The sequence below is a fragment of the Diabrotica virgifera genome, chromosome 8, assembly GCF_917563875.1.
Source record: "Diabrotica virgifera virgifera chromosome 8, PGI_DIABVI_V3a".
Classification (NCBI taxonomy): Eukaryota; Metazoa; Arthropoda; class Insecta; order Coleoptera; family Chrysomelidae; genus Diabrotica; species Diabrotica virgifera.
Window position 1 is genome coordinate 22,777,974 of NC_065450.1, and position 12,277 is coordinate 22,790,250.

Genomic DNA, 12,277 nt, shown 5'->3' on the forward strand with positions numbered 1-12,277 from the left:
AGAAGCTCTAGCATTAGCAATAAATTCTGTTCAAAGAGAATGTTTTCCATTAGAATACAAGAGTCTAATGAATAATAAAGAAATACCAAATAAAAGTTAAATCATTTCTTTGAATCCTTTTATTCATGAAAGTTTACTAACGGTTGGTGAACGTTTAAGAAATATTAATATTCCGTTTGACAGCAAACACCAAATTATTTTACCAAATAATCATGTTTTAACAAAAAGAATTTTATTAAATGAACATGAACGTTTGCTTCACTGTGGTGTTCAACAGTTAATTTTTTCATTGAGGTAAAAATATTGGCCCATTTCAGCTCGTAGCTGCTGTAAATATATTATCAAAAAATATATAGCTTGTTTTAAAACTAAGCCAAAACCTCTAAACTATTTAATGGGTGATTTGCCCCAGAATCGGGTAAATAGTTTTTCAGTTTTTTAAAATATAGGTACTGATTATGGTGGTCCTTTCCTTATTAAGAGTCGCAAAACTAGAGGTGCTAAATTAACCAAAGCTTATTTGTGTATTTTTATTTGCATGTGTACTAAGGCTGTACACATTGAGTTAGTGTAAGATCTTACCACTGATGCGTTTTTAGCGAACTTCAAAAGATTTATAAGTAGAAGAGGAAGACCTTGTAATATTTATTCTGATAATGGTTCAAATTACATAGGTGCCAACAAGGAAATAAATACTGTATATGAGTTTTTAGAAAAATCATCTGACTCAATTTCTCTAAGTCTGTTACATGAAAAAATAAAATGGCATTTTATACCTGCAAATTCTCCAACGTTTGGGGGTTTATGGAAAGCGGGAATAAAAAGTATTAAGTCTCATCTAAAACGAGTAATGGGTTGTCGATCTTTAAATTTTGAAGAATTTAGTACATTGTTGCATCAGGTGGAAGGTATATTGAATTCTAGGCCACTTTGTCATATTTCCGACAATCCTGATGATAGCACTGCCTTGACGCCAGCGCATTTTATCATTGGACGTACCTTAACTATGTTGCCAGAGTGTGATATTACTTATGTTCCTGAGAACCGTCTCGACAAATGGCAATCTATACAATTAATGGTTCAACAACTATGGTCAAGATAGCTACTAGAGTACTTGAACGAGCTACAAATGCGTCAGAAGTGGAGATCTAATTGCCACCAAATGTTAAAGCTAGGATCTCTGGTGCTGATCAAAGACGACAGGGCTCCTCCAGTTCAATGGCCTCTTGGACGAGTGACAGAAGTGCATCCAGGTTCAGATGGAGGTACTAGAGTTGTGACTGTTAGAGTGCGTGGTAATGAAACAAAAAGAGCACTCAATCGTGTATGTGTTTTGCCAATAGACTGTTAATTTATTTGTGTTTTGTATGTTAATTTGTTAGTTCTGTACGTTTTTGAAAGAACTGCGTCTTTTCAACGGGGCTGGTATGTTTAGACATTTTATAAAATCTATTTTGTTATATTTTTTAAAGTAAGCTTTGATTTTATGATGGATGTTGCTATGGTTGACGCTAACAACAGAAATTTATATTAGAAAAATAACTCTTATCAAACAGCAATCAAACTCAAGATATATCCCTTTTTGCAAATGAAGTTTTTATATTTAAATGACTAATTCAAGAATATGGTCAATCACCATTGACTAGCCCGAAGTTTATACAGTTGGTGGCAATAAGAGAATTGATGAACAGTTTGTTGTAATGAATTGCAGTACTTATTATAAATTATACATATTTTGTAACTTATCCCAATTTACGAAAATATTTGGATCAGCATTTTTTAAGTAATAACTTGTAATAATAAATATCATGGCACATCACGGCAGCGCCGTCATAAGTTTGCCCCAGTTTGCCCTACCAATTTATTTTTGATATTAAAAATTTTTAATCCGTTATTTAAAACACCAAACACATATATTCTGCCTTATTGCTTTTACTCACTTCTGTAAAACCTAAAAACCTCTCATAAAATATTACCACGTAAAGCGTATCGAACAACAATTGATACTTGTGAATGACATGATAATCAGAAGTTTCATCTACTTCTAACCAAAAGCAAATGGTTTTCTGAATCTCAAATTAAATAATGTTATTCAAATGTAACTAATTGATTATATTAGTTCATTCTGTACTGTTTTAGACACGCCGCTAAATATCTTCGGATCAGAAATTAAAATAGAAAATTCCAAATCGTATTTATTAAACAATTTTATTAGTTCTCTATAATTACTTTGATTTAACGAATGATCCGATTCATCGTGTCCCCTAAATGATAATTCCTGAGAATTTAGAAAAATTACAATATCAAATAAACGACGCACGTTAAACGGCGCGATTATTTTTTACACTTTCTGCCAATGCTTCCAAATGAAACATTGGCAGATTTAAATTTGCCGAAAGTATTATAGACCAGAACATCCCACTCCCTGTAAATATTCTCTTTATTCTGTCACTGAATAAAAAGAAAATTTTTGACTGTTTGGTATCTTTCTTGTCGGATAGTAAAATATTATTGTAATTAGTTATAGGTATTTGTAAAATATGTTTAAGAAAAATTTTAAAAATTAAAAAAAAATATTAAAAAATAAAAAAAAAATAAAAAAAAATAATAAAAAACATGAAACAAAAAAAAAAAATAAAAAAAATTAAAGAAAAATTCACAAGAGGATTTAAACCTCCGCGGGGTTGATCCGGGTTGACATCCTATCGTACCTAGTGACAAAAAAAAAACATAATAAAAACAAAACAAAAAAAAAACTAAAATAAAATGCAAAAAAGAATTAATTTATTTTAATATTAATATTAATATTTTTATTTGTAAAATGTATACACTATGTGTTCTTGATAAAAATTAAGTAGTATAATATATTTATATTTTTTAACATAGTATGTACATTAGCTGTAATTAGTAGGTAAATAAGAATAAAAATTGTAATAATATTATAATAACCAAGTTTCACTAATTGGCAATATCTTTAATACATTTACTTTTGATTGAGACTGGCTGAATGACCATAGTCCAAGCCAAAAAAGAAAAAAAAAATTTGCCGCACCTGCAGATAAATGCCTACGGCCTACGGAGATAAATGTATGTTTAGTTGCCCATCGACTTGTATTTCATTGAGTTTTACGTGTAAATTGTCTAGCTAGGGATGAGCTGGGGTCGGCTAGCTGAAAAAAGTCAGATGAATGGCTCGGTCCGAGCCGCTCGGATCATTCATTTTTTGAAAAGTCTCTTATGCGCAGGGATCACTTAACGGTCGGATTAGTCGAAAACTTTTAAAAACCATGAATAAAATTTAGTCTGTATTATCTGCCAGATTTTTTTTATTTCGCAGATAAAATTGACATCAACTCTGATTAAATTGAATGTTAAAAAAAATCTATAATACATATAAATGTGTGGATCGGCACTGCCGACCCTGCCGACCCTAACCGGCCGCCACTGGCCATTAGCCTGTTCACCAAAAACTCAACTATGAAAATAGGCATAATTTTAGGTGCTGAAAAATTTTTAAACTATGTGTATTACAAACACAAGGGTATGCTATTATTTATTAGAATAAGAACAAACTGTTCAGTTGATTGTACTGCTTGCCAAATCTTTCGCGAACAGAGATATTACGAGACAAATGTTTTTAAGTAGCTCAAATGCATTTAGGAGTAGGAAAGAATTTCAACCATCGAAATACTGATTGTGAACAGAGGTATTTGATTTTCCTCCCGTCCATGATATTGGAAATATCTGCGCGTCGCTTACTGGCAACAAGCCATAAAATGATTGAAGTCAAAGCTGGAAACATTGGCTCAATTTCGGGATTATTCAAACTGCAATGGTCCGGTCAATGTTACATAATGGTGGGTCTTTCACGACGAGATCACACTATCTATATGTATATCGGAAGCTAAACTTGCGTGTATAGAAATCGGCCCACTTTAAACTTTTTACTTGAATTATATGTTTTCCAAAAACTATTACTCGGACTAAAAAAGGGAAATCTTGTTTGAAAGATAAGTTAGAACGCTTCAACACGAGTATAAATTTGTCATATATTGCCTATCATTAGTACGCGTAGCCACCGATAAACATAGAAAAGTGTTTATTTGATGTTTATAACGATATTAAGAATTTGTCAAACCTTGTTATAGACAAAGCGAAAACGGCGGGTTCGTTGGAAAAAATATTCCCATGAAATTTTTTTGCACAATCACAGTCGTGAGACATCCCAGAATAAGGTTCAAGAAGTCGCCCACGCGAAAAGTGGTCCAAATTTTTTTTAACGATTTTTTTAATCAAATTGCATAAATCAATATTTTCGGCCCGAACAATTTTTTTTTAAATATTTCGGGCCATTAGGGACAAAAAAGGTTTCTTGTAATTTTTCTCTAAAGTTGATCGTGTTCGAGTTCTAAGCAATTTAAAATTTGAAAAAAGCGAAAATGGCCATTTTTAAGACTTAATAACTCGGTTAAAAATTATTATGATGAAAGTCAGAAAGTGACTAAATCAAATTTAAAGCCCCCCCTACATGATACTGAAGAAATTTGTGTCATTAATTTATTACTAAGCTGTTATTTTTAATTATTAATAATGAGCATTAACATCGTATTGACGCAGCTGTAAATTTTAGTGCGAGTAAGATGCGCCATTGGACTGCCTGAATGGCATCTCTTATGCACTCATCATGGACGGCTGCCTAATACGTGCACGGCGCTCATTTTATTACTTAAAAATTACAGCTTAGTAATCAAATAATGACAAAAATTTCTTCAGGATCTTGTAAGGGGGCTTTAAACTTTGATTTAGTCACTTTCTAACTTTCATAGTAATAACTTTTAACCGAGTTATTAAGCCTTGAAAATCGCCATTTTTCGTTTTTTTCAATTTTAAAATGCTTTTACCTCGAAAACGACCATCTTTAGAGAAAAATTACAGGAGACTTTTTTTATCCAAAATAGTCCAAAAAACCTAAAAAAATTGTCCAGGCCGAAAATATTGATTTTTTGCAATTTGATAAAAAAATTGTTAAAATATTTAGACCACTTTTCGCGTGGGAGACTTCTTGAACCTTATTCTGGAGTGTCTCACGAATGTGATTATGCAAAAAAATCTCATGGGAATATTTTCTCCAAAGAACCCGCCGTTTTCGCCTTGTCTATTATTATTGCAATTGCAACTGAAATTGCATATAGTTTGTTTTTCATAATTGGATCATCTAATGATTTGAACATGAAATATAAATAGCCGTTGGAGATACCTGCTTAAGTTTGTCTTGAAGTCAGTTGTATTTTTCTGACATATTTGACACGTTATCGTAAGATTGGCCCCGGCAACTTTTAAAATTGTTAGTTTTTTTAAATTAGCTAGTTAATTTGATATTGTTTTTGTAACTTCTAGGACAAAAATATGCTATGCTAGAAATAAAAGCTGTTTTATGTGGCATTCTGAAGTCTTATATACTGGAGCCAGTTGATAGACCAGAAACTATCCAATTTATTCCTGATCTTTTATTAAGACCACACGACAAGATGTTGAGAGTCAAGTTTGTTAATAGACATGTCAACAACTAATTGTGGAATTTTATAAGGAAGAGTGTATGTGCATCGATGATTATTAAACTTTTTATGGATTGTTTTTTTTCTTATTAAAATAGATTTTTATAACACTTAATGTCATCATTTAATTTTCAGCAACATTTATTTTGTTTATATTATAACTTTCCCTAAAGCACTTCTACACAACTTTCACTAAAACTGTCGCGTTGAAATTTTGATCTACAAATTGCCCGTACTTAATTAAAAAACCTTCTGAAATAGTATATACTTATTGTATTGTAAAGTATACAGTAATATCTTAGTGATAATTAGAGAGCGGAATATATGCAAATTGCATATAGATGCATATATTGCATATTTTCAGACAACAAACACAACATTGCATATTTAAGCTAAACACGATTTATTTTGCATATTTTAAAAATAAATTATATAAAAGTTTAAAATTTTCCTCTTTTAGTTGGAATTTTATAACTTCGATATGAACGAGCTCGTTATTTATCTATCTATCGCTCATCTGGACTTTCCCATTACTACCTGAATTTAACAATTATGGGTGTTCCCAGAAAAATAGTATTCTATTAGCGTAGCAAGTCGCAGGTACCTGCCTGCTTTTAAGGGTCTAATAATTATTTTGTCAGTTTCCGGCCAACATTTGTTTAAAGTAAACGTTGTATCGTATTTAGTGTTTTTGAAGTGATTGGTATATATTAAATTTAAATATGTCTACCATTCAAAAAAGTGCTTGGATAAAGTGTTTTCCCGAGTTAAAGCTAAGTGGAGACAAAGTATTTTGCAAGGCCTGTTCCAAAATCGTAAGTTATATTCATTTTCACATTTCATTTTTTAAATGAGGAACTGACAAACAAAAGCATCATGTCCTACAAAAGAAATTTTTCTGGAAAGAGTGTTTTTATTCGACAAATTCGCTTTTACTTCTATAAAGACGGACATAGAGAGAAGCATCAAAATACACAAATCCATCAAATTGGAGACAATTCCGCTTTTGTTCTTCAGCTTAAGTAACGTACTTTGTTCTTTAAGTAACGTACAAATTGCTAAAGAACTTATGTTCATAAAAGTTAATTTTAGTTTTTTACCAGATCTAATAAAGTCATTAGAACAAAGGAATTTACAATTAAGTGATTCGGTTAATCTTGTTAACACTTTTTCTGCTCATTGTCAAAAAATTCCCGGAAATACAGGGATTACAATTAGAAATAAATTAAAAAATGTTTTAGAAAACAAATGAGGGCTTCGATTGTTTGAGGAAAGTTGTACGTATTTTTGAAGGCAACTTTTCTGAAGATCTTACGACTTAATATATTGTTTTATTTTTGAGTATTTTTAATATGCATTTGCATATTTAGACAAATTTAGAAAAAATACCTGCATATTTGTAGCAAAAGTAATGCATATATATGCGCATATTTTGGTAATGTTGTGTTGCATATATTCCGCTCTCTAGTGATAATCTAGTGATAGGAAACGGAAAATTTGTTCGGTATTACTGGCTTGCTAATAAGGTATGATCCAATGACGTATAATATATGAACCCAGCTAATACTGTAAATGTGGAATCAAAAGGCCAATATAAAGATAGAAGAACAAGAGTCCGAGAATATTGATATAAAGAGAGGGGTAAGACAGGGTTGTGTTCTGTCGCCGCTACTGTTTAACATGTAGAGTGAAGCTATATTTCAGGAAGCGATAGCGGAACTAAGTGATGGAATCTCTATAAACGGAAGAATAGTAAATAACATAAGATTCGCTGATGACACCGTTATAATGGCAGACACCCTGAAATCGCTACAAGAATTGTTAAATAGAATTAATGATTGTTGCATTCGATATGGACTCAAAGTAAACAAGAAAAAAACTAAATTTATGATTGACTCAAAAATACAACATGAAAATGAAAGGTTAATACTAGAGCAAACCCAAATAGAAAAAGTAAAGACATACAAGTATCTAGGAACCTGGGTTGATGACAAAAATGACCAAAGCAAAGAAATTAAAGTCAGAATTGAAACTGCAAGGCAAGCATTCATAAAAATGAAGACACTGCTTACAAACAAAGCCCTTCAGTTGCCTCACAGATTGAGGGCTCTAAGATGCTACATATTTTCTATATTATATACGGAATGGTAGCTTGGACATTGAAGAGACAGCACATAAGAAAAATAGAAGCGTTCGAAATGTGGTGTTACAGAAGAATATTGAAAATTCAGTGGGTTCAAAGGATTACCAATGTTGAAGTGATACGACGTTTAAATAAGGAGTTAAAAATTATGAACATTATAAAAACAAGAAAACTGGAATATTTGGGTCACATTACCAGAGGAGAAAAATATGAGTTGCTAAGAGTTATTATGCAAGGAAGGATCCAAGGAAGAAGAAGCATAGGAAGAAGACGCATCTCCTGGCCGAGGAACCTTAGAGAATGGTTTAACTGTAGTTCATTACAACGGTTCAGAGCAGCAGCCAACAAAGTGCTATAGAAACTATGATATCCAACCTCCGATAGGAGATGGAACTTTAAGGAGAAGAATACTCTAAAAATGTCACAAACATGATTCTCTTTGTTGTTGTTTTACAGGACCAGACAAATATAACAACATAAAACCATATCATAGAGAATGTTGAACACTACGTTCAACATGCTGCATATACCTGCGCCATGCCATCAAATTAGAAAAACCAAATCAAGACGCTGATATTAGAAGAAAAGTACAACTGAATTGTCGGTAAACTAGCACATTATTCCTTGAAAAATACCTCCAATGCTATGAACTTAAAGAAAACACGTGCATATTACCAGTTTGTACCTAGAGGTTGGAGACAGTAGCCCTTACCAGAAAATCTGCTAAAAGCTACAAACAACGTAAAGGGGAATGTAACGAAACATGCTTGGAATATTACTGAGAGATAAGATTAAAAACACCGAAAGAAGACGTAGACTGAAGACTATGGATTTTATGGAAGAAATTGCAACCATGAAAGTAGTTGAAAATCATGCTGGTCACAGTGGTCACGTAGCCAAATATGATAATAACAGGTGGACACAGTGAATCCTAGAATCAAGACCATAAAAGAGATAGTTAGGTAACATAGGAGCAGTGGCAGGTAAACAGTGGATTAAATTGGCTCAAGATAGAGAGATCTTAGGAAGTGGACTGGTCTAACGTCAACTGATCTATTTCGAGCTGCCATAAATATAATAAGATGGGTCAATGTGGTCGCCAACATCTCCAGAAGATGGGCACTTTTAGAAGAAGAGAGAGCTAGAGGCAATTGGGAGAGACCTACATTCAGTAGTAGATGGGAACATTGCAAGCAAATTTTGCGCCTACCCACTAAACTTATTTTTTATCCTTAAGTTTTAGTGCAAGTTTTAATGCAGGTTAAAGAATAAAACATTTATCAAACCATAAAATTGTATTATTATTGCCTCCGAGACATCCTCTCTGGGTAAATTTAGTGAAATGTGTTGATATCGGTTAGGGATATTTACAGTTTTGAATGACGTATGCGTAGTAGGCGGAGCTTCTGCTGAGAGCAGGTATGTTTTGTAAAATCGCCACCAGGTACCTTGCAGTCCATCGCCGAGATGAAATTCGTGTTCAGCAACCTCCAAAACCCCCGAGTATAAAAATTGAACTCATTTCCGTCAGTATATCAAGAGTTATAAATTTTTAATTTTCCATCTCTTCGAGATGCACTTTGAATGTATTTTTCTTATGAAAATTTTCATCTACCGGATATCAATTTAGTTCACAAACTTTCGTGACACTCTGCTGAATCGAATGCAAAAAGTTGCATGACGATTCATCTTACTGCACAAAATTCCTAGGATTTGGGCTTTTTAGTGCTTCGTTGCTTCGCCTATAATTTGTGTAGGATTACTAAAGCAAATACTTAATAAACAACGACATATTTCTTTCTTTTATGATTCTAATGAAGTATATATTTTAAAAGGTATTATACTCTCACAGACAAAAACATTGCATATTTTGTTTTTGAAGTATATCTTTTTCCTTTTAAAAAGTTTTGTACTTTTTATTGCAAATAAGTTGAGCTGGACTATCCTACATATATTTATTGTCAAGTAATTTGCATATTGCAGAGTCACAACTAATTTGTAGAGAAATTAATGAAGTAGTCTGATTTTGCCTTTAACATTTAATTAGAAAGAGAAACAATAACGTCCATACAACAATTTTTTACGCTAATATTGTAACAAGTTAGTACCTAGTATTTCCTCCTCTAGCTCTAATGATTGTCTGCATCCTTCTAGGCATGCTCCGCAGAATATCGTGGATGGTTTGTTGCGAAAGTCGATTACATTCTTCCTATGCAGCAACTCTTAATTATGCAATTGAGGTTGGAGCTATATTTCTTGCTCGTATACGTAGTTTTAGGATGTCCCATATATATTCTATGGGATTTGCATCAGAGCTCATTGGTGGCCAGTCCAGAGCCTCAACCCCAACATCCTCAAGATATTGTATGACTGTTCCTGCGGAATGTGCACGGGCATTATCATGCATTAGCACAAAGTTATCATACACAATGAAGCCAGCATAAGGAAAAACATATTCTTCAGGGATGTTCCGTATGTATCAGTCAGCCTCCATTCGAATATTCACCTCACTAAGCTCCGGCCGACTCTCCCAACTAATGCCACCCATAGCATTATGGAACTGCCACCAAAGCTAATATTTTGTACAATATTTCATTCTGCCAAACGTTCCCCAGACCTTCTGTATACTCGATCACGTCCATCTGGCTTTCATAATTGTATCCTCGTCTCATCTGTGAAAATATCTCTTCCCCATTGATGTTCATTCCAGTTAACGTGGGCTCTTGCAAAGTGCAACCGTTAAGTTTTATGCCGTGGTAGAAGAAGTGGAAATCTGGCAGGCCGTTTTGGATTCAAACCAAACTCTTTAAGTGATAGTGACTGAAGCAAATGATACTGACTCTAGTCTCAAAAACACTGTATGTGGAGTACCACAAGGTTCAGTATTGGGTCCCCTTCTGTTCCTTATCTTTATAAATGACATAATTAATTAAAAAATCGATGGGAAAATTTTTCTTTGTGCTGATGATACTAGTATTACTTGGAGCAACTCAACTATTGCATCTCTTCATGAAACTATGACTTCGGATCTACTGACGATAAAGACCTGGTCTGACTCTAATTTACTCTCTTTTAATGTAGATAAAACAGTAGCATTATCGTATAAAGGAGCTCTTCAACCTTTGCCTCTTAATAGCAGCCAGATCCGTACCGTTGATTCTGTAAAATTTCTTGGTATTTTTTTAAAAAACAACCTCAAATGGTCCCTTCATATCGATTCGTTAAGTAAGAAACTCGCCTCAGCTTGCTATGCAATAAGATCTGTCTCAAGGGAACTCAATTTAGCATCTTCTAAAGTAACATATTTTTCGTTGTTCGAGTCTCATCTTCGATATGGTCTTCTTTTTGGGGTTCTAGTACAGCTGCCCAATTTGATGTTATTTTTAAATTGCAAAAAAGAGCAATAAGATACCTGTTTGGCCTTAGAAGATCTACACATTGCAGAAGTTACTTCAGAGATCACGGAATTTTAACACTTCCATCTTTATATATTCTAGAAACGGTTTGTTTAATTCGTAAACACCTTCATGTCTTTCCAGCAAGGTCTGATCATCTTTACTCCACCAGAAATTCAATCTTTGATATTTATTTACCGATCCCATCCATTACTGAGTTAGTAAAGAAATCTATACTATATTCCGCAAAAAAACTTTACAACCATCTCCCTTTACAACTTAAATCTGTAACATCTTTTCCAAAGTTCCGTAAAATGACAAAAGCCCATCTATCTAAAAGACCATACTATTTCATAGAAGAATTTCTTAATGAATAACTAAGAAAATTGGGTTTCATACGCAGTAGCTTAAACTTGTCAGTTCCTAATGTTGTATTTTATTTATTTATTTACTTATTTGTTGTAAGTATGTTCAATTTGCAATTTATATAAATTTTGCAATACATTGTTTTTGTCTTTGCTTTTATATGTTATATACTGTATATTGATGATTTATCTAATTTTAGGAAATTGTAGTTGTTATTTGTTATTGATAACATTTTTCTTTTGACTGTATGTCAGCTTTGTCTATAAAATTGTAAAAATTTTCAGTGACAATAAAGCATATTATTTCTATTCTATTATATTCTAAGTATTCTAGTCACAGTTTTGACACTTACGTTAACTTGTCTTGTGATCAGTGATCATTTTTGAGATGGGAAGCTGTAACTGTACGATTTCGCAGATATTGAAGTCTTAAATATTGGCCATCTCTTGGCGTTGTACATCTTTTTCGTCCTTTACCAGATCGCCGCGCGCCGTTTGTATTCTCTAGTCTCATTGTGTTGCTTTACTATACGAGAAACAGTCGATTAAATAAAACTCTCCAACTGACATATTCTGAGTTTTCAACAAAACAATAGTTGTCAAATCGCCAAAGCACACTTGCCATACTATACAATGTTTGTTAATTTGTGATATTATTGCATATTCGGCTATAAATACTAGGTTTAACCATTTATTTATCTCTAATAAATTAAAACACATCAAATAAATAAATATATAAAATAAATACTTACCATTTCAAACATAAAAAATATACAAAAAAATAACGAATGAAAATAAAATATGCAATATTTTTGTCCG

The 12,277-nt window shown here is 32.7% G+C and overlaps 1 protein-coding gene across 1 annotated transcript in view; it reads left to right on the forward strand.

Moving 5' to 3' along the window:
- The window catches only part of LOC126889344 (cytochrome P450 4C1-like), an 81,944-nt gene extending 76,279 nt beyond the window's left edge, over positions 1–5,665 (forward strand). The window contains exon 8 of the mRNA XM_050657579.1: positions 5,398–5,665. Within this exon, the coding sequence (XP_050513536.1) occupies positions 5,398–5,570 (173 nt within the window). The 3' untranslated portion in view covers positions 5,571–5,665. The remainder of the gene's footprint in view (positions 1–5,397) is intronic.
- The last annotated feature ends 6,612 nt before the right edge of the window (positions 5,666–12,277 follow it).